Below are 23,283 nucleotides of genomic sequence, written 5' to 3'. Positions count from 1 at the left end.
TGCAAAGAAACCAGCATAAGTACCGCTATTGCAATTTTTCCGGCGCTTTTTATCTACTTTGCTATACTATCATAAGCTTTGATATATAAAACAGGACAATTTTTTTAAAACCATTCTTAACATGACTAGATTGTAATGACGGAGATTTGGTGGAGGAATTTGAAAAGTCTAGTGCAACACATATTGTAAGTAACAATAGGGTAAGAAGGTGAAAAATATTTTGCGCACTTTTACTTTTCGTGATAAAATACAAGGCTGCGAAGGGTTTCTTATAGACAGACTTTTGTAGGTCTTTATACGACCGGACTAGAAACGGGAAAACAAATTTCAAAGCAAAAATGAGACTAAAAACGAAAGAAAGATTTTCCAGAAGGAAGAGGGAATAAACGTAAAATGTAAGCGTGTTTAAACTCACAAGTAATAAGAAAGGTTAAAAAAGTAAAACAACAAAACAACAAAAAAAAGTTATATATAATGAAAGCACGCTGACCAAAACATAACACGACCCCCAGTCTGTTTCTAATCGCTACTTTTGCATTTATTGCCCATAATTCACCTTGATTACCCTCATACCCCAACCCCCCCCCCCCCCCCACCCTTTCCGCCTCCTATATTTTGCATAACCATTGTTTTCACACTCCCTTTGAATGACTGTAATGCCCAGGGCAACAACAGGAGCAACAATCAGGAGCTAAAGGTAAAGAAAATAGTAAAGTAATTGCGGGGAATAAAGGGGCAAATGTTCGTGACAGTCGTTTTGAGACTCAGGTACAAACCAGGCGCTTCAGATCTGTGCTGTCATTTGGACAAGAAGGTGAGTCTGTGGGAATGCTTAACGAGCCCTGTGGGGTGGCAGTGAATGATCGTGATGAAATTGCTGTGACTGAGTTCTGGAACCACAGGGTTTCGGTGTTTAGTAGTGACGGTACCCACTTAAGATCGTTTGGTAGGAGGGGTAAGAATAATGGTGAGTTCCTATCCCCTAAAGGGATCGCTTTTGATAGTCATGGCAACATTGTAGTGGCAGACAATGGTGACGACAGGGTGCAAGTCTTTGATAGGAATGGTAACTTTCTTAGTAAGTTTGGTGAATATGGAAGTCATGATAATCAGCTTGAATCCCCTGAAGGTTTATCAATAAACGGCAACGGTGATATTATTGTTGCTGATTGGGGTAACAAATTAATCAAGATATTTTCTTCTAGTGGAGAGTATTTACGTAAATTTGGTGGAGCAGGTTCATTGGTCGCTCCCTATCACTGTATCCAACACGGTCAATATTTTATAGTCTCAGAGGGTGGTGATCATTCCATTAAAATGTTTGATCTGGGGGGGAAGCTTATTTCTAAATTTGGTAAAAAGGGAAGCAAGGATGGAGAGTTCAGGTGTCCCCTTTACTTGTCAGTTAACAAAGAAGGATTGCTAATGGTGTGTGATGAAGGAAATCACAGAGTGCAGGTATTTGAACTGAGTGGAAAGTTTGTTACAAAGTTTGGAAGTGAAGGTAGTGAGAGAGGAGAGTTACAGTTTCCAAGGTCTACAGCAAATCTTGGTGATGGAAGGATAGTTGTGTGTGATAAGGAAAACAACCGAATCCAGGTTTTTGACAAGATATAATATGATCTTAATTACCAGTGGTATAATTATTGTTGAAAAGTTCAAAGTGGTTTTGTAGAATAGGAAACCGTAATTTTTCGAACAACACCATCTCGTGAGGTATTTGTCACTGTTGACCTTTTGTAGTTGCCCGGGAGGGGGGGGGGGGCATTAGGTTGCCCTCAAATGTAGTTTGTCTTTTCTGTGAATGTAACAATAAATTATAGAATCATAGCTGTAATAATAGCTGAAATGACATTCAACTTGTAAATATATTTCAATTTGTAAACTTTTTTCATATGTATTGTAGTATCATTGAATTGCCGATTGTAGTTTAATAAGATGGTTCACCTTTTGGTATCAAAATTGTTTTTTTTATGTTATACGGTATACCTTTTCATTTTCTTTCCAGCAGTTGCTAGTTGTTAGCTAGTGTATTTTTGGAAATACTGTCCCCGCGCCCTTACCTCAAGTACCATTTTTTTCTCAACAGGTTCTTCAGGTCCGGTAATTATAACATATATTAACCGAATTGTATAACGATTTGTTGAAAATGCATTAAAGGATAATCAAATAAATTTTTATCCCCCAAAAAGTTTTCATCTGTTCGGATTTCCTAGCTGAAAGTCTAGTGATCCGAAAATTCTAGTGAACAAAACTTACCTTTTCGAAAATTCGGCCAGAAAAAAGGCTCCCGAAAATTTTAGGTGACCTTTTTAGGGTAAAAATTCGTTAAAAATGGGCAATTATACCATTTTTTAGATGTTCGAAAATTCTAGGAGGCAGGCAAGCAAGAAATTTTACAACAAATGTTCCGAAAATTCTAGATCTCAAATCGTCTTTCGAACAGATATTTTCTCCTAAGATTGACGTTGGGTGCCCTGATTTACCCTTATAGAACCCACAACACCCACAGAAGACAGAATCATGCCATATCACGTGTCTCCTGGAGGACAAGAGGCCATGTGTCAAGTTGATGTCTCGCTAAGAAATTATAAAGGAGCCCTCGCTAGCCGAAAACAACTCACGAATCGGGTAGAAGAACTGCTCATGCAGTTCATGTAAATCTCAACAAGGAACACAAGGTGTGTGGAAGTGGTTTCGTGAAAACAAGATGATCTTGAACCCTGAAAAATGCAAGGCACTTGTTCTCGCGCGAAAGCCTAATGCCGGCGGTGTGCTGAAAGTGCTGCCGTACCACTAGTTACTATATCCTCGGATGTGTTTGGGTTAACATTGGACGATTCCCTGAATTTTGTAAGTGAAAATTAGCACTGAAGAAAGTTGGACAGTAGCCAGATGTTCTTTGCAGACCGTAAAGAATATACACTGAGGAGTGTCTTAATGGAGTTAACCGTCAGTGCTGCCGTCAAATGGCCTTAAATTTGACCGTCAGCCGTCGAAAAAGTTTTTTTTTTTTACTGTTAACCGTAAAAAAAAAATCTAAAAAAGTCTAGGAGAAGACCACCAAACGGCGATGCCGCTAAGAAATTTCAAAATTCGTTTGGGGCCCTTTTGCGAATGCCACAGTGTTGGGGTGCATTGTAAGCAGTATATTATACACAGTAGTCGTCAACAGATGAGATTCACAAGACACAAATCGACACAAAACTTAGTCGGATTTCCGGTATATTTTCAAACTTTTCTAATACATGTATTCGTTCAAAGGAGCAATTACCACTGATCATGTTTTCGTTCGATGAGGAAAAAACTACATCACAAATTCAAGAATAAATACTTAATGCCCTAAAATGTTATTGAATGTTGACGAAAATGCAATAATCCTTATTGAATCTGATGTATGCGCAAATGTTCGTTTTTTCGCGCGAATGTATCATCTTTGCGTATTATATTTCTTAAGCACGCGAAGGGGTACCAATATTTTTTTAAAAAATGTCTTTGTATTAATAAATCTAAAGACCTTTTTACCGATACGGCGGCCATATTGAATTTATCGATTTGAGGGGTATTATAGGATGCCTAGGGGGCATGAGCGCATTTCGTTTGTATTTTCGTACGCTTTTCGGGACATTTTTTCTTAAAGTTTTCTTAGAATAAGATTGTAATGGGAAAAAAGATCCTTGTGCCGTGTTTGGATGTAATAATGATCACCTTTTTCTAGTTTAGTATTAGAAATATGGTCTTTCACTGTATATTTCTCGGGAAAAGGGCGATCATTATATTTATCAAAACACGGCACAAGGATCTTTTTTCCCATTACAATCTTATTCTAAGAAAACTTTAAGAAAAAATTTCCTGAGAAGCGCTCGAAAATACAAACGAAATGTGCTCGTGCCCCCTGGGCATCCTATAATACTCCTTAAATCGAATTAATTCAATATGGCCGCCGTATCGGTAAAAAGGTCTAATGTGCATGTCATTAGCTTACCCCAGGGATAGGACCCTGGGGAATACAGGGAAATATCTCTGGGAATTAAAGTGAATAAATTGGGTTCCCTGCCCCTGGGGTGTGTAATATTCAGAACAATATTTCAGTCAGAAGGAAAAGGGGTGGGAAAAATTTAAACAGTGGAACCTCGATTTAACAAACCTCTTACTCTATATAACGAAGTCCTCAGTTATAACGATTTTCTTTACCCCTCTGATAGTAAAATATATGGAAAAGAACCTCGATATAACGAAACCTTGTTACAGCGAACACATGTTGCCAGTCTCTTGGCCCTTCGTTATATCGAGGTTCCACCGCGACTTACCATCCGATGGTTGGCCCGGGGTCCTACCCCTGGGGTAACCAGATAGCATATGTCAGATCAATTTAGGTCTGGGAAACTGCCCACCTACCCCTCCCCTAACTTAACGTTAACATTTGTGTCTCACTTGGGGCAAAATGTTCATTACCGAAGTGTACCCAAGTTTTTTTTGCTGAAAAAGTATTACTAGATCCCCCATTAAAGATATCATAACTGATGGTTCAGATGAAATTAAATAACTGTTGCTTTATTCTAGCTCAGTTTACCTTAACATCATATGTCGGATCAATTTAGGTCTGGGAAACTGCCCACCTACCCCTCCCCTAACTTAACGTTAGCATTTGTGTCTCACTTGGGGCAAAATGTTCATTACCGAAGTGTACCCAAGTTTTTTTTGCTGAAAAAGTATTACTAGATCCCCCATTAAAGATATCATAACTGATGGTTCAGATGAAATTAAATAACTGTTGCTTTATTCTAGCTCAGTTTACCTTAACATCACATGTCGGATCAATTTAGGTCTGGGAAACTGCCCACCTACCCGTCCCCTAACTTAACGTTAGCATTTGTGTCTCACTTGGGGCAAAATGTTCATTTCCGAAGTGCACCCAGAGTTTTGTTTGCTGACAAAGTATTTCTATAAAGTATTATTAAAGAAATTATAACTGATGGTTCAGGTGAAATTTGCTTTATTTCAGCTCAGTTTATCTTAACATCAACAACACATTTCTTCTCAGTGAACGTTAGCTAGAGGACGGGAGCAATCTCACTCTTTTTGGATTTCTTTTTCCAATCTAGTTTTCTATTCCTAGGGAACAACAGCAGACAACAAACACACCACACATGATAAGTCAGATTTCAGTCATTTTCTGAACTGATTTTGAGGCCCACTGTAAAGATTTGACCACAATGTTAAAGTTACAACATGTTTTCACACCTTTGTATTGCCCAAACAGTGCATGTTTTAGGCCTGATATAAGCAACTTAAAGCCACTGGCACAAACTTTCTACTAAATCTCACCTTGATCTTAAAAAGAGTCCCTGTTATTTCACTGTAGCTTTGAACCTCTGAACCTGTGGTTGGAAGTCTAAGCTGGCAGTAGCAACTCAAGATCGAGTGAAATTTTCTGCAACTATGCCCATTGTCCTGGAAGATTTTCTTACACAATAACAGGGATCAGTCAGCTGAGGCTGATCAATAATGTTTTAACATGTTGGCTGGAGCCACAATAAGGGTGTAAGAAAATCTTTTGGACCACAGAAAACAGTTACAAAAACTTCCATTTAATCTTGAGAATCATAATCAAGAAAGAAAAAGGTGCAAACTGAACTAACGTTCACACGGTGATTTGAGGAATTTAAATTACGATGGGCCTGGAACAAGGTGTTCACTCCTTGCCAGTAAGGTACTTGATAAGATCCACAACACGGTGGCTGTAGCCATATTCATTATCATACCTGGGAAAAAAGACAGACAAATTTTTGAGAACGATTTTGCTGACCTTGCCTATGAATAATTTAACCAAGTTATTACTAACAGAGGGTCAGACAGTATGAATACAAACACTTCATAACACATTAAAATGCATTCAGGATTTTACAGTATCTTCACACCCTCTAACTGGATCAAGTAATTGAAGGATTGTTCAAAGGTTGTTAAATCAAAGATGACCTAACAACAACTGCTTTATGCTTCTCTTATAAACCGTAAATGGCACTTATTATTAATCATTCATCTTAAGGATCAAAAGTTGAAGATTGCAGAACTCAACATTCAACTTCAAAGTAGGTGCGCCACTCAAAAACCAAGGAGGTGGTACAGCGTTTGCTGCTGGCGATGCCATAACGGATTAAGTTCAGCTGTATTTGTTAGCTCCCAAGAGAGCTGTATACATACAACTCTGACTCAGAATCCGTCACAACTTAAAGTAAAGTGAGTCATTACTTTCAGAGCCCTACAGCAAGGAGCACCCCATCCCCCCCCCCCCCCCCCCAACAACAACTGCTCCCAACTCAAGTCATGTACAAAAACCAGGGTTTGCATGTAGAGTACACTGTTTTGAACAAAAATTCAAGGACTTTTCAAGGACACATTTTCATTTTTCAAGGAGTCGACTCCATTCAGTTGAAAAAAGAGCCTTGAGTCTATGTCTTCTTTAGTTCTTTCACAACATGAGCAATTTTATCCTTAAGGTCTTTCTGCATTGGTTTCTTTTAAGCACTTGAGAATCTGAGTCGAATAAATTGAAGTTGCTACCAAAAATTGAAAGGACTTTCCAGCACCGACTGCAATTTTCAAGATCTTTCAAGGCCTAGCTTGAATTTTTATTTTAAAATTCAATGACATTCAAGGACTTTTAAGGTACATGTTTTTGCTTACCAGGCTACAAATTTCTGCAAGAGTTCTACAAGTTCTGTTTCTACTCGCTACTTTCACATTTATTGGCCATAATTCACGTTCTCATCTCCTTTGAGATTTCTAATACAAACTTTCTATTAAAATCTTGTCCCAAAATCCACGCCAAATATATTTCAATAAAAGAGGAGGCCCGCCCGAACAGTCTTAAGACTTGATAAAAACAAATTAATGAGAATAAAACTGTCAAAAAAAAGTTCATTCGAAAGAGAGCACTTTACCGAAGTGTCCGTAAAAAACTGACAACTGACAATTAAAAAGGAAATCACTGTTCAATTTATATCTTAATGGCGTTTATCGCGCAGTGAACTAAAGTATGGGGGGGGGGGGGGGGGACAATCCTTCTGTCCGCAAAAGGTTTTTTTTTTTTTAATCCAATTCTCTGTCTTTTAAGCGAACTCTAGCAGATAAGAAATCCGATTACGGCTTCTAAACTGACAATAAAAAGATACCACCTTTTTTAAGTTACTTCATGTCTTGACTTCGTATAGCCTTGCAATCAGTTTATGTTCTCTTAAAAGCCTGATAAAAGCAACTTCAAGACACCGTACAATGAATTTTCCCTTACAACACACCTGTTATACTTCACTGCACTTTTAACCCCTCTGTGGTTGGAATTCTAAGCTCGGCCCAAAGGCTAACAGAAACTTAAGATTTAGTAAAAATATTCTGCAACTGCCATTTGTTCTGGAGGATTTTGTTGCACAGTATCAGGGATGACTTGGTCGAACGTTGATTAATGTATTTGCTGGAAACACACAGAGTAACGACCGATATCTTGGACAAAATAGACGCAAAATTTATTCTTAAAAGGATGGGGAAATGGCGCGTTTTGGTTTTCGCGTGGCTTTTTTGCTCCTTATTTTGAGCCACCGGGGAGTTGCTTTCCCAGCAGTAATCTGTCCAATAATTATACGCGTTTGAAACGTGTTGAGTTTACACAAATATTCAAAAAACTTCAGTAGTCCATGCTTTAACATGCCTTTCCGAACGAACTAGAGAGAGAAAGCCCATTCATTCCTCTTTTTTGCTCTCGCCCCAACTTCTGCGCGGAAACGCCTGCCGACAGGTTGAATCAGACCCATGCTTCAAAGAGCTGATTAACAATTCTCGGAAATACAGGATGTAATTTTATTCTTCGATCAAACCATCAAAACATGTCAAAAAACTATATTTGATTGGCTAATAATAAAGAGTTTAGTCTGGGTCACAAGCCAAGAGTTCATTGTTTATTCGCAAAGGCATTAATTCCCTTCATCGTCAACACTTAAGTCCAAATTTTTAAAAAGTAAACTTGATTCCGAACTTTTCCATGGATATAAAGACCTTGCTCGACAATCTTCATGATGAAGTATCCTGTTCTGTGTGTATGTGTCCATTCACTGATCCAAAGCAGTTGCCCTGTTTGCACAGTTTCTGTCTTCACTGCCTGAACGGAATTCAACGAACGAGTGGCGTCCATGGTAAAATTACGTGCCCCGAGTGCAGAAGACAGTTTCAGATTTCTGGAAGTGGAAATCCCAGCGAACTTCCCACCAATTTTCGAATAAACAGCTTGCTAGATGTCTTGGCAATAAAAGAGTGCAGTACAGTCAACGTCAAATGCAGAAACTGCGAGAAACGGAGCGCCAAGACCTTATATTGCTTCCAGTGTTGTTCATTCTGGTGTGAAGAATGTATTGTAGGACATAACATAATGCGAGAAAATAAAGACCACAGAACTCTAGCGTTGAAAGATTTTCAAGATCAAGACATCAAAGCTGTTTTAGAGCGACCAGCATTTTGTCAGAAGAAACACCATGAAAACAAAGAGTTGGAATTCTTTTGCAAGAACTGTAAAGTCGCCATTTGCAACACTTGTGCCATAACGCTTCATGAAGGTCATGGTAAGATGCCCTTGCAAGAAGCTACTGATGAGCGCAAAACACAGATCAACTCCATGATTCGATCTTTAAAAGACAAAGTACGGGAAAAACAAAAGGAAGTCGAACAATTCAACCAAAAAAGCATCGCATTTCAATGGAAAGTAGCCGAGGTAAAAAGCCAAGTGCAGTCTTGTGTAGACCAAATTATTGCAATCATCGAAGCGAGAAAACAAGATGTTTTTGATGCAGTCGATAATCAAGCGAAACAATCACTGGAATCTCTCTCACAGAAAAAAGAAGAAGTGGAAAAACAATTAAAAATAATTGAATCAGCAATTGAACAAACTGAAACTCTGTTGAAACGAAGCTTTAGTACTAAAATCCTGGGATTCAGTGAAACATTTGATTCAATCCTACAGGAACAGAGAACACAAGAAAACCGTGACATTGAATATATTCCTCGGTTTAGTTTCACTAAAAGTGAAAAGCTGATTAACCTGTTGAGCATGAGCGAGGGGATAGGTAATGTAGAATTTGTTTTTAGCGAAACTAAAGCGCAACAATCAGGAGCTAAAGGTGAAGAAAGTAGTAAAGTAATTGCTGGGAATAAAGGGGCAAATGTTCGTGACAGTCCTCTTGAGACTCAGGTACAAACCAGGCGTTTCAGATCTGTGCTGTCATTTGGACAAGAAGGTGAGTCTGTTGGAATACTTAATAAGCCCTGGGGGGTGGCAGTGAATGATCGTGATGAAATTGCTGTGACTGGGTTCTCTAACCACAGGGTTTCAGTGTTTAGTAGTGACGGTACCCACTTAAGATCGTTTGGTAGATACGGTAACAATAATGGTAAGTTTCAGTGCCCTGCAGGCATCGCTTTTAATAGTCATGGCAATATTGTAGTGGCAGACTATAGTAACCACAGGGTGCAAGTCTTCGATAGGAATGGTAACTTTCTCAGTAAGTTTGGAAGTCTTGATAATCAGCTTAATAACCCTCTAGGCTTATCAATAAACGGCAACGGTGATATTATTGTTGCTGACAGAGATAACAAATTAATCAAGATATTCTCTTCTAGTGGGGGGTATTTACGTAAATTTGGTGGAGCAGGTTCTTTGGTCAGTCCCCATCACTGTATCCAACACGGTCAATATTTTATAGTCTCAGATGCTGGTGACCATTCCATTAAAATGTTTAATCTGGAGGGAAAGTTTATTTCTAAATTTGGAAAACATGGAAACAAGGATGGAGAGTTCAATAAGCCCCGTTGCTTGTCAGTTAACAAAGAAGGATTGTTAATGGTCTGTGATGCAGAAAATGCCAGAGTTCAGTTATTTGAACTAAGTGGAAAGTTTGTTACAAAGTTTGGAAGTGAAGGTAGTGAGAGAGGAGAGTTAAAGTTTCCAGTGTCAACAGCAAATCTTAGTGATGGAAGGATAGTTGTAAGTGATTTTTACAAGAACCGAATCCAGGTTTTTGACAAGATATAATTATGATCTTGCCAGTGGTATTATTGTTGAAAAGTTCAAATTGGGTATCCAGAGTAAGAAACCATAATTTTTCGAACAAAAAGTATCTTGTGAGGTATTTGTCACTGTTGACCTTTTCTAGTTGCCTGGGGGGGATGGGGGCATTAGATTGCCCTCACATGTAGTTTGTCTTTTCTGTGAATGTAACAATTATAAAATCCTGACTGCAAAAATAGCTGAAATGACATTCAAATTGTAAATATATTTTGTAACCTTTTTTCAAATGTACGGTAGTCTCATCTAATTGCCGATTGTAGTTTAAGAAGGTGGTTCAATTTTTTGGAGTCAAAATTTATTTTTTGTTGTACACCTTTTCATTTTCTTTCCAGCAGTTGCTAGTTGTTAGCAAGTTTATTTTTGGAGATATTATTCCCGAGCCCTAGCACAAGTACCAATTTTTTTCTCAACAGGTTCTTCAGGTCTGTTAGTTACAACATATATTAACCGAACTGTATTACGATTTGTTAAAAATGTATTAAAGGATATTCAAATATAATGAATGTCTTTTTTGTTCAAATTTATCGTTGTCAAGGAGACCGTCATGTGTTGAAGTTAAACGTACCAGTTTACTTCATTCAAGTGTAAATGTATTTAGCACGCGAGTCTAATTAAGGACACTATTTTTACGTCTCTACTCAGAGAATGGCCCATCATTTCTATGTTCAATGATCGTCCGAGTCACGTGTAGGTCTTCTGAGCAGTTTGCAGGACAAGGCAACACAGCAGACACCTTTTATTGACACCTGCTTAATAAAGACACCTCATTGTTTGTCCCTGGGGAAAAAAAACCCTAACATTTTCTGTTGATTCAACCCCCTTAATACGGACACTTTCTATGCCCCCCTCAGTGTCTGTAGTGACGGGGTTTGACTCAGTTCCTTTAGTTAGTTATTTTAAGACCCTCAGTATTGGTCCGGTTCCGTGACTTCTCGCTCCTGCAGTCAAACGCTCTACAGGCTGAGTTAATCTTTTCGTTTAATTAAGGTAGATGTCTGTTAAATCCACCATAAAGGCTTCAGTTTAGTGCATGAACTACAAGCTCTATGCAAGTGTAGCTTGCGTAGCAAGCGCATGAAGGGGAGGGGAGAAGAAGGACACGAGAGCAGATAACTGTTCTCTCCTCTCCTCTCCTCTTGCATGTCCTTATCTTATGTTACCCCAAATCCTCTCTTGAGTCCCCCCTCTCTAATAAGCCCTCTCACTCTAGTAAGCTCATTCTTTTCAGGGGATGAAAGTTAATAATCTGCCCCCATCTCTATTAAGCCCACCCTTCCTTCCCCTAATTATTTCTCACTAATAAATGATAGACTGTATTAATCAAGACAGTAAAACTTTGTGTGGGCCGATCCGGGATGGTTTATTTACCAACTGGTTGTTCGGATTTGATTCTGATCCTCGGCTGCATGACCTCCAACCTTCTTGTTCTTGAGCTTCTCCACTTTGTATTCTAGTTCTTTATGGAGAACTGATACCATCGTCGTTTCTAAATTAATTAAGCCCCTCCCCCTTCTCAAATAAGCCCTCTGTCTCTATTGAGCCACCCCCTCAAATAGGCTTCAAATAAATAAATCCGTTCCATAACCCCCCCCCCCCCCCCCCCCCGCGCTCCCTTGCCCATCCTCTCTTTATGTTCTCCATACAGGTTAACCCTATCGTATCCTTGAGCAACGATAACTTCTCTCCTTAACTCTTCCGCATCAACTCTTCTTTGAGGGCCAGGGGGACTCCCATATAAAAGTGACGGGGATGCTCCTCGATTGATTGTCTTCTCGCTTTGGGGTGTAAATTACAGTTATTTGTCTCACTTAGGGTGTTCGGGATGTAAATTCACTTCACTTTGCCCATTCAGGTATTGCTTAGTACCGTGCATAAAGAAATTTACAAAAAATGTTCTGTCACTGACCACACAGAAATCTCCCTTAGGGCCGGGGTTAGTGTAAGCTTGAGCCACACTGGCAGTTAGGTCAGTGATAAGGGTAGCCTGAATTTCAGACGATTACTTCGAGTCGTTTTTAAGGGTTTAATTTGAATTCTCCGACGAACATCCCCGTCAGTTTTATTTGGGAGTCCCCCCAGGTTTGAGGGTATCCATTTAGTTCTTGGAGGGTCTAGTTGGTTGTCGTTTACCACGGACTTTTGGCGTCCAATAGGTTGGTAATCAAAACAGACGAGATGTAATGACTTTAATAAAGAATGATGTGTGTTTTTGTGCAGGCCCCCCCAAGGTTCCATCATGGCTGAGTGTTCGTCGCTTTTTAGTTCCAGACTTCGTAATCGCGGATTCAAATTAAAGGTTCAAGCTTAATTACCGGATAATTAGCAACTACTATCAGGTTTATAAAGAAAGTTTCTTCACTCCAAAATGAGAATTTTAAACACTTTCGAGTTTAAATAGGGTGTTATACTTGAATAAAACGTAGCGAATTGACATTGAAATGCACTTAAACAACTTTAAGAAAAACACCTCCTTCCATCAGATAAAATGCTTAAATAGGAACATGAGTTCCTTAACAATGGAATTACTGTGCATCATAACCTAAAGTTCCTGTAATGCAAAGAATGTATTTTGACATCCATTTTTTTTACAGCGCTTGAAACACATCTTTTATAAGCTGACAATTTTTCTCTCGAAAGAGCTTGAACTTGATCACGCGAAACTCAAAAGATATGTTATTGCGTATCCTTTGAAATACCTTTTTGTCTAATTTAATAAAAACTGAGCTAGGAAAACGTGTATCGCTTTAGTCGACAGCGTACGAAACCACACGTTTCTGTGTTTCGTATACCAAAATAGGATTCACAATGTTTTGAATCCGCACTCAGCTTGAATTCAGCGGATTTTTTCCAAATAGGAATCAGCTTTACATTATGAATCAGTGTTTCTTTAGGGAGGTATTTGAACGGAGAGAAATTCTCTCTTGAAACTTGGCCAGCTGAATACAAAATGTACCATGTTTCTGTACCAAACCATGGTACAGCTACCACGGTAAATTCGCCTTCGGTTTGCCGTTTCTAATGATAACCAGTTTTGATCCACTATTTACCTTGAATGTGAATTCAGAACTGCAAAGAAAAGCAGCATATTTACCACCGCTTTTGCAATTTTTCCCGCGCTTTTTAGCTGCTGCGCTATACTATCATAAGCTTTGATCTATAAAACAGGACAATTTTTTAACCATTCTTAACATGACTGGATTTTAGTTATGACGGAGATTTGGCGAAAGATTTGAAAAGACCAGTGCAACACATATTGTAGGCAACAATAGGGTAAGCAGATGAAAACTAATTTGCGCACTTTTACTTTTTGTGTTAAAATAAAAGGCTGCGAAGAGCCGGGATCTTATTTACAAATTTTTGTTGGCCTTTATTGGACCGGTCGAGAAACGAGAAGACAAATTGCAAAAAAAGAAATGAGACTAAAAAGAAAGAAAGAAAAACGGAAAAACAAAAAAAATTACAAAGAAGGTAGAGGGAAGAAACCCAAAATACAAGCGTGTTTAAACTCACAAGAAATTAGAAAAGTTAATAAAGTAAACAAAACAAACAAAACAAACAAAAGCAAGTAAAAAAAGTTATATACGTTTAACAATGAAAGCACACTGATCAAAACATGTACGATCAGTCTGTTTTAGTCTCCGTTGCAGCCGGCCCTGCACGCACTTGATAAAAACAAATGAGAGTAAAACATCTCAATTCTTGACTCGTACCATAATAGTACTAATTTAAATTTGTGCAAAAAAAAAATTCATTTGAAAGAGAGCACTTCACTGAGGTGTCCGTGAAAAATGACAACTACGGACAATTCAGATGCTGATTGTTGCACTTTAGTTTCGCTAAAAACAAATTCTACATTACCTATCCCCTCGCTCATGCACAAAAGGTTAATCAGTTTTTCACTTTTAGTGAAACTAAACCGAAGAATACATTCAGTGTCACGGTTTCCTTGGGTGCCCCGTTCCTGCAGGATTGAATCCAATGTTTCACTAAATCCAAGGATTTCAGTACTAAACTTCGTTTCAACAGAGTTTCAGTTTTTCTACTTCGTCTTTTTTCTGTGAGAGAGATTCCAATGATTTTGTCGCTTGATTACCGACTTCATCAAAAACATCTTGTTTTCTCGCTTCGATGATCACAATAATTTTGTCTACACAAGACTGCACTTGGCATTTTATCTCGGTCTTTGGATTGAAATTGTTTTTTGGTTGAATTGTTCGACTTCCTTTTGTTTTTCCAGTACTTTGTCTTTCAAAGATTTTATCACGGAGCTGATCTTTTTTTTGCGTGCGTTGGTAGTTTCTTAATTGCAAAGGCATCTTAACATGACCTTCAAGGTACCTGCACGCTGAATTATACTCTATAAGTTAACACACCTTGGTCTTAAGGAAAAACAGTCCCTGTTATACTTCACTGCACCTTCAACCCCTCTGTGGTTGGAAGTCTAAGTTGGCATGGCCCAAAGGCCCACAGAAACTAAAGATTTTAATGGTAAAAATTTTCTGCAACTGCCATTTTTTCTGGAGCATTTTGTTGGACTGTATATATCAGAGATGGCCGAAGGTTGATTAATTAATGTACCTAAAGCTCCTTCATTCCTACTTTCGACTTTCTTGACCACCTCGCACGGAAATGCTTGCCGGCAATTTATCCATGCTTCAAGGAGCTGATTAACACTTCTCGGAAATATATTTGATGATTTTTATTCTTCGGTCAAACTACCAAAACATGTCAAGAAACTCTATTTGATTGGTTAATAATACAGTGTTTAGTCTGGGTCACAAAACAAGACTTCATTGTTCATTCGCAAAGCCATTCTCTTGAAGCTTCTTGATCGCCAACAACTAGAGGCCAAAATTTTAGAAAAGTAACCTTGCTTCCGACCTTTTCCATGGATATAAAGACCTTGCTCGACAATCTTCATGATGAATTATCCTGTTCCGTGTGTATGTGTACATTCACTGATCCAAAGCAGTTGCCTTGTTTGCACAATTTCTGTCTTCACTGCCTGAACGAAGTTCAACGAACGAGCGGCGTCCATGGCAAAATTACATGCCCCGAGTGCAGAAGACAGTTTCAGATTTCTGGAAGTGGAAATCCCAGCGAACTTCCCACAAATTTTCGAATAAACAGCCTGTTAGATGTCTTGGCAATAAAAGAGTGTAGTACAGCTAACGTGAAGTGTGGAAACTGCGATAAAAGGAGTTCCCAGACCTCGTATTGCTTCCAGTGTTGTTCCTTCTGGTGCGAGAAATGCATTTTAGGACATGACATAATGCGTGCTAACAACGAACACAGAACGCTAGCACTAAAAGATTTTCAAGATCAAGACATCAAGGCCGTATTAGAGCGACCAGCATTTTGTCAGAAGAAACACCATGAAAAAGAAGAGCTGAAATTCTTTTGCAAGGGCTGTAAAGTCGCCATTTGTAGCACTTGTGCTGTAACACTTCATGAAGGTCATAGTAAGATGCCTTTGCAAGAAGCTACTGATGAGGGCAAAACACAGATTAGCTCCATAATAAAATCTTTAAAAGACAAAGTACTGGAAAAACAAAAGGAAGTCGAACAATTCAACCAAAAAAGCATCGCATTTCAATCGAAAGTAGCCGAGGTAAAAAGCCAAGTGCAGTCTTGTGTAGACCAAATTATTGCAATCATCGAAGCGAAAAAACAAGATGTTTTTGATGTGATTGATAATCAAGCGACAAAATCACTGGAATCTCTCTTACAGAAAAAAGGCGAAGTGGAAAAACAAGTGAAATTAATTGAATCAGCAATTGAACAAACTGAAACTCTGTTAAAACGAGGTTTTAGTTCTGAAATCAAGGGATTCAGTGAAACATTTGATTCAATCCTGAAGGAACAGGGCACCAAAGAAAACCGCGACACTAAATGTATTCCTCGGTTTAGTTTCACTAAAAGTGAAAAACTAATTAACCTGCTGAGCATGAGCGAGGGGATAGGTAAAGTAGAATTTGTTTTTAGCGAAACTAAAGCGGAACAATCAGGAACTAAAGGTAAAGAAAGTAATAAAGTAGTTGCAGGGAATAAAGGGACAAATTTTTGTGAAAGTCCTTTTAAGGCTCAGGTACAAACCAGGCGCTTCAGATCTGTGATGTCATTTGGACAACAAGGTAAGTCTGTTGAAATGCTTAACTTGCCCTATGGGGTGGCAGTGAATGATCAGGATGAAATTGCTGTGACTGAGCTCGGTAACCACAGGGTTTCAGTGTTAAGTAGTGACGGTACCCACTTAAGATCCTTTGGAAGGAAGGGTCAGAATAATGGTGAGTTCCAGTTCCCTACAGGGATCGCTTTTGATAGTCATGGCAATATTGTAGTGGCAGACTGTTATAACCACAGTGTGCAAGTCTTTGATCGGAATGGCAAGTTTCTTAGTATGTTTGGTAAACAAGGAAAACGTGATAATCAGCTTGAATCCCCTGCAGGTTTATCAATAAACGGCGACGGTGAAATTATTGTTGCTGATAAAGGTAACAAATTAATCAAGATATTCTCTTCTAATGGGAAGTATTCACGTAAATTTGATGGAGGAGGTTCTTTGGTCAATCTCTATTACTGTATCCAACACGGTCAATATTTTATAGTCTCAGATCGTGGTAATTATTCCATTAAAATGTTTAATCTGGAGGGAAAGTTTATTTCTAAATTTGGAAAACAGGGAATCGAAAATGGAGAATTCAATGAGCCCCGTTACTTGTCAGTTAACAAAGAAGGATTGCTTATGGTCTGTGATGAAAAGAATCACAGAGTTCAGGTACTTGATCTGAGTGGAAAGTTTGTTACAAAGTTTGGAAGTGAAGGTAGTGAGAGAGGAGAGTTTAAGTGTCCAGTGTCTACAGCAAATCTTAGTGATGGAAGGATAGTTGTGTGTGAGAAGGAGAACAACCGAATACAGGTTTTTGACCAGTTATAATATGATCTTTCCAGTGATATGATTGTTGAAACTTTCAAATTGGCTTCTTTATCTAGGAAAAGAAACCGTAACTTTTCGAACAAAATCATTTTGTGGGTTATTTGTCACTGTTGACCTTTTCTAGTTGTCGGGGGGCATTAGGTTGTTCTCACATGTAGTTTGTATTTTCTGTGAATGTAACAATAAATTATAAAATCGTGGCTGTAATAATAGCTGAAATGACATTCAAATTGTAAATATATTTTGTAATCCTTTTTCAAATATATCGTATAGTCTCATTTAATTGCCGATCAGGGGTAGTTTTATAAGGTTGTTCAATTTTTTTGGTATCAAAATTGTTTTTTACGTTGTACCCCTTTTCATTTTTTTTTCCAGCAGTTGCTTGTTGTTAGCTAGTGTATTTTTGGAAGTATTTTTCCCGCGCCCTCAGCTCAAGTACCATTTTTTCTCATCAGGATCTTCAGGTCCGTTAAATTATAACATATATCTTTACCGAACTGTACAACGTTTTGTTGAAAATGCATTAAAGGATAATCAAATATGAAGAATGTTTTTCTTTTGTTCAAATTTATCGTTGTTAATGAGATCGTCATGTGTTGACGTTAAACGTGCGTCATTCAAGTGTAAAATAATGTATTTAGCACGCTTGTACTAGAGCGGTTTTCACTTGACTGTCGAAAGGGATTGGTTTTGGTTTTGGTTTTGGTTTTACTACGCCCTTTGGGTTGGCTAGTGTATTTACTTTGGTTTTGGTTTTACGACAGTCAAGTGAAAACCGCTCTAATTAAGGATACTATTTTTACGCCTCTTCTCGGAGAATGGACCATCATTATATGTCCAGTGATCATCCGAGCCGCGTAAAGGTCTACTGAGCAGTTTGTAGGACAAGACAACAGTACAATCAAATCCCTTATTAATCAAAAAACCGAAAAATCATCTTTTGCCGATTTTTTCACCTGATTTCACATTAAATAGCTAGCCTGAAATTCATCCGATTGCTTCGAGTCGTTTTCTACTCTCAACATTGAACAACGTCTGAATCGACCGGCCGTTAATTCCGTCCAGTGACGTCACTCACTACCCGAAAACCGGGTAGTGATTTTGATTGGTTGATTGTCTAAACATTCGCATAATTATGTATAATTATGAAAAATTTTAGCGGGATTGTCGCTTGATGTTCAGCGGATCGGATCCCTGGCACTCTTTCGTTTAGTTCAAACATTTCGATAAGCTTAATCTTTATCTTAAACAGCAAAATTGCCCCTGTCTTCGAAACTGAAATGCTAAATTGAACTGCGAATGAAGAATCATTGCGGAGAGTCGGTAGGTTTTTCATTTAGAACCGCTTTGTGGTTTCGGCGGCCGGTGATTTTGTTTACGCGAAGTTTTCTGAGATCAATGCCGGGGATCAATGTTATAATTCGACCTTCTTGCTATTTTTACCGTCAAGTGTAATGATTCTGTTAGCTTTTCTTTCTTGTCTCCTTGTTTTTTTCTTCGTTAAGGACCAAACAGCTTCTTTTCAATTAAAGCAAATTATTGTGTTTTTGTACTAAGTGTTCCGTGTGCGTGTTTAATTCATTGCGTGATTGCGGCCGAGTTTGATTATAGAATTTAGTACAATCGTTTCAGAGTTGTACTGCATGCAGTTGATAGTTTGAACGTTAAACATGAATTACGATCGAAAAAAATAAAGCAATTCAGTATGCAGACATTTCCAAACGATATTTCTCCGTTTGCCACTTGAAACTCGCGCGTGTTTTACTTTTTGCATGAATTAAAGCAACGGTCAAGGAGTTGTGACGTCACTGGACGGCATTAACAGTCGGTTGATTCAGACGTTACTGAGGGAGTAATAACGACTCGAAGTAATTAGATGAAATTCAGGCTAATTAAATGGCCAGGGAAAAGGGGCCTGGGTAGCAATGGCGTAAGACGTGACCTTGATCCGTCCGCCACATATTCTATTTTTCCCGGGTGGTAAATGGAAGAACTGTTGAAAAAGATCTTGGAAAGGAAAAGAAGCGAGCGTTCCTCTTCAGAGGAGTCGAGCACTTCACCAGAAGCAAAAAAAGCGAGGAGTGATGAAGTAAACTCTCCTGAAGAAGTCGAGGAGCACGAGGTTGAAGACGAAATCTTTACGGTTTTGAACATGGCCGAAGGTTTTCATAAAGCTTTGGAGGAGATAAATCGAAAGCTGGAAAAGCTAGACGCTATCCAAACAACAGTAAATGAAGTCCAAACGTCCCTTCAAAAATTGGAAGGAAGAATACAGAAGCTGGAATATTCGCAAACAACCGCCAGCCACGACATTGAGAACTTGAAAGAAAGCTTAAATAAAGCTGAGAAGCAACAGCAGAATTCGACAGCGAGCCTAAAATTTTACCAGGAGAAAACAGATCTCGCTTTAACCGATTTGCAGAAGAAAAATGTTGTTTTAGAAGCTAAGCTTAAAGAGGTACAAGACAAGAATCTCTATTTGGAAGCCTACTCGAGGCGGGAAAATATAATTTTTGAAAATATTGTGCAAGAAACAGACAAAGAAGACACTGAATTAGTTGTTCGCACCTTCCTCGAGACGGAATTAGGATACAAAGATGCAAGCACCGTTGAAATACAGAGGGTTCATCGCTTAGGAAAGAAGAAGGAAGAAAAGCCCAGGCAAATTATCGCAAGGTTCCTCCGCTATAAGAACTGTGAAGAAATTCTAGCTTTGGGCTCCCGTTTGCGAGGAAGCAGATTTAAAATGTATCAAGATCTACCCTACGAAATAGTAGCAAGAAGAAGAAAGCAAATGGACACTTTTAAAGAAGCTAGGAAAAATAACATCCCTGCATCTTTTAGTCGGGCACAACCGGATAAGCTCTTGATAAAAGGTAAAATTTGGCCAGTTGGTAAACCTCTCGAGATACCAGGATAGGTGAGAATGCTTCTTCATCATGTCATTACTCATTAGGTAACCAAGATCACGTTAGTATCGTTTGACCACATTTGCCACCCGTTATTATCAATTGCTAGATAATTATTTAGGCGATCGGAATAGAGGTTCGTAACAGATGACGCTTCGGTTTTTCTTATCTGTCTGTAAGATTCTAGGTAAAAGTCCTAACTTCCCCCCCATGTCCCTTTACGAAGAGGTTTCTTATTTAGTTGTGTTTATCTGTGCAGGTTCTGTTTGGTTTCTATGTTTTAATAGCTTAATCATTTGTTTTAGAAGTAAACGCCTAGTACAAATTCCTATCATACCGTGCAGTGATTGTGGAGCTTTGACACCAGGTGATGTAAGGCTTCCTCTGCAAAGCTGCCCAAGAGAATATCTATGGCTTTGACAATAGCATCACTAAACGTCAGGGGATTAAGAGACAATACAAAGCGTAGAGAGGTGTTTAATTGGCTTCGCAAAAAAAATTACTCGGCATATATGCTACAAGAAGTCCACTGCACTGAAAATACTAATCACGTATGGTCTGCTGAATGGGGCTATCAAGCTATTTTTAGTACTTATAAGAGCAATAAAGCAGGGGTATGCATCCTTTTCAACAACAACTTCGATTTTCAAATAGAAAAAACTTACACTGACCCCCAAGGACGCTTCATTATTTGCGACATTAAAACCAATGAAAAGTGTTTTACTTTAGGGAACATATATGTTCCTAATGAAGACAACCCAACTTTCTTCCTTGACTTCTTTGATCACCTTGCAGATTTCAAATGTGATGATATTATCATAGGAGGCGACTACAACCTTGTACTGGATTTAGAGAAGGACAAGATGGGTGGTCTTACTAAAACTCACCAAAATAGTGTTAAAGTTGTTCAAGAATTCTCTGAGAAACTAGATCTGGTAGACGTCTGGAGGATTCTACACCCAGACACTAGTAGATTTACCTGGAGACAACGTCATCCAAAAGTACACTGTAGACTCGATTTTTTTCTAGTAAGCCAAAGCACAGTTAACATCACGACCCTCGCAGATATCGTCCCAGGTTATAAAACCGACCACTCAATGACTACGTTATGCTTATCACTACATTCAAATCTACGTGGACCAGGTTTCTGGAAACTAAACACATCTTTTTTAACTGAATTGGATTACGTAAACCAAATTAAAACAACGATTCAGGAAACACTCGATGAGTACAAAAATGACGAATCGGTAAATTCTTCACTTCTTTGGGAAATGATAAAGCTAAAAGTGCGCGAAAAATCGCTCCGCTACTCCAAGAGCAAAACAAAGCAAGCTAAACAACGCGAAACATTTCTGGAACAAACAATTGCCAGATTAGAAGCGGATCTCGATAATAAAAACTCCGATGAAATGCACTCCTTACACCTGGAGGAACAATTGAATGAAAGCAGGCTTGAGCTTGAAAAGATAATTGAAATCCGCACCAAAGGCGCAATTTTGAGATCTAAGTCTAAATGGTATAATGAAGGAGAGAAAAACACCAAGTATTTTCTTAATTTAGAAAAACGACACTACAAGCAAGGGACAATAAGTCAAATTAAAATAAACGATAGCGAATTTGTCACCTCGGATAAAAAAATATTAACTGAATGTGTGGCGTTCTATAAAAATCTCTACTCATCCAAAGGTAACACATACAACCAAGATGGTACAACTGTTTTCTTTGAGGGTGGTGATGAAAGAGCCATTGACGAACATGAATTAACTTCGTGCGAAGGAGTTTTAACTGAAAAAGAGTGCCTTGAGGCTTTAAGAGATATGGAATCAGAAAAGACCCCTGGGACCGACGGCCTACCAGCCGAATTTTACAAAGTGTTTTGGAAAGATGTATCCAGCACCCTAATTAGCGCACTGAACTACGCTTATGAAACTGGAAAACTCTCAATAACCCAGAGAAGAGGAATTATCAAACTTATCCCTAAGAAAGACGCAGAACCGTTCTTTATTAAGAATTGGAGACCCCTAACCCTCCTGAACAGCGACTATAAAATAGCGGCAAAATCAATTGCTAATCGCTTGAAACCTCTCCTCCCTGATCTCATTAATTACGACCAGACTGGCTTTATAAGAGGTCGTTTTATCGGAGAAAACATCCGCCTTATCGATAGCGTTATTTGCTACGCTAAAGAAAACAATATACCAGGATTACTTTTGTTTTTAGATTTTGAAAAAGCTTTTGATACGATAGAATGGCCTGTCATTAGGAAAACCTTTCAACATTTTGGTTTTGGTAGTAGCATCTTAAAATGGCTAAACCTTTTCTATTGCTGCCCAGAAAGCTGCGTTTTGAATAATGGTTGGGCGAGTGATTTTTTTTGAAATCCAAAAAGGTGTAAGGCAAGGCTGTCCCCTCTCACCTTATCTGTTTGTTCTGGCAGTAGAAGTTTTAGCTAAGGCAATTCGTGAAAATAAAAGTATTAAAGGGATCTTTGTAAACGGTAAAGAAATAAAACTAAGCCAGTATGCAGACGATACAACTCTTATACTAGATGGAACAAAGGAATCGTTAATAGCCTCTCTCAAAACACTGGACGATTTTTATGAAGTCTCTGGCTTAAAACTTAATGACAAAAAAACAGAAGCCTTTTGGATTGGGGCAAATTGTAACAAAGATGAAATATCAATTGTCGGAAGAAACTTTAAATGGCCGAAGTGTAAAGTTAAAGCTTTAGGTGTCTGGTTTTCAAATGATCCGGAAGCAACTGCAACTTTAAATCATGATGAAAAACTAGATAAGGTCCGGAATGTTTTGAGCTGCTGGAAATACCGTAGACTTACCCTACTAGTTGGAAAGATAACGGTCCTAAAAAGTCTGGTTGCCTCTCAGCTCGTTTATGTGCTCTCACCTTTACATACAAATGTGAAAATTATCGAAGAAGTAAACAAGTTATTTTTTTCATTCCTCTGGAATGGAAAAGGAGATAAAATCAAACGAGACATTATAACAAACGATTATGCTAATGGAGGACTTAAAATGATAGACATACAGTCTTTTAACAAGTCCCTGAAAGCTACATGGATTAAAAAATATCTGGATGAAGAGAACCAGGGAAAATGGAAATATTTTTTTGACTTAGAGTTAGAGCGATTTGGAGGCACAATAGTCCTCACTAGTAATTTAAACAAGAAAGATACCATTGAGAATCTCAAGATTAAGAATAACTTTATAAAAGAGATACTTTCAATCTGGGCGGAAGTCAATTTTGATGAAAACATAACGTCCGAGAAACAATTTCTTGAACAAACTTTATGGTACAACTCACTCAT

At 38.4% G+C, this 23,283-nt stretch overlaps 4 protein-coding genes across 4 annotated transcripts in view; 3 read left to right on the top strand and 1 right to left on the bottom strand.

Moving 5' to 3' along the window:
* LOC140942750 (uncharacterized) overlaps positions 1–13,453 on the top strand; it is a 42,233-nt gene extending 28,780 nt beyond the window's left edge. Inside the window, exon 7 of the mRNA XM_073391742.1 lies at positions 13,316–13,453. Within this exon, the coding sequence (XP_073247843.1) occupies positions 13,316–13,370 (55 nt within the window). The 3' untranslated portion in view covers positions 13,371–13,453. The remainder of the gene's footprint in view (positions 1–13,315) is intronic.
* Positions 1–23,283, bottom strand: part of LOC140942733 (glyceraldehyde-3-phosphate dehydrogenase-like) — a 41,740-nt gene that overhangs the window by 423 nt on the left and 18,034 nt on the right. The window lies entirely within an intron of this gene.
* Positions 7,964–10,589, top strand: LOC140934150 (E3 ubiquitin-protein ligase TRIM71-like). The gene has a single exon (XM_073383828.1). The coding sequence runs from the start codon at positions 8,036–8,038 to the stop codon at positions 10,073–10,075; it is 2,040 nt and encodes a 679-aa protein (XP_073239929.1). The 5' UTR covers positions 7,964–8,035; the 3' UTR covers positions 10,076–10,589.
* On the top strand, positions 14,909–17,048 carry LOC140947289 (uncharacterized). The gene has a single exon (XM_073396352.1). It carries the CDS (start codon positions 15,000–15,002, stop codon positions 17,046–17,048), a length of 2,049 nt encoding a protein of 682 aa, XP_073252453.1. The 5' UTR covers positions 14,909–14,999.

This window comes from Porites lutea, chromosome 1, assembly GCF_958299795.1.
Source record: "Porites lutea chromosome 1, jaPorLute2.1, whole genome shotgun sequence".
Classification (NCBI taxonomy): Eukaryota; Metazoa; Cnidaria; class Anthozoa; order Scleractinia; family Poritidae; genus Porites; species Porites lutea.
The sequence above is the reverse complement of the archived record's forward strand: the minus strand, read 5'-3'. Positions and strand labels throughout refer to the sequence as shown.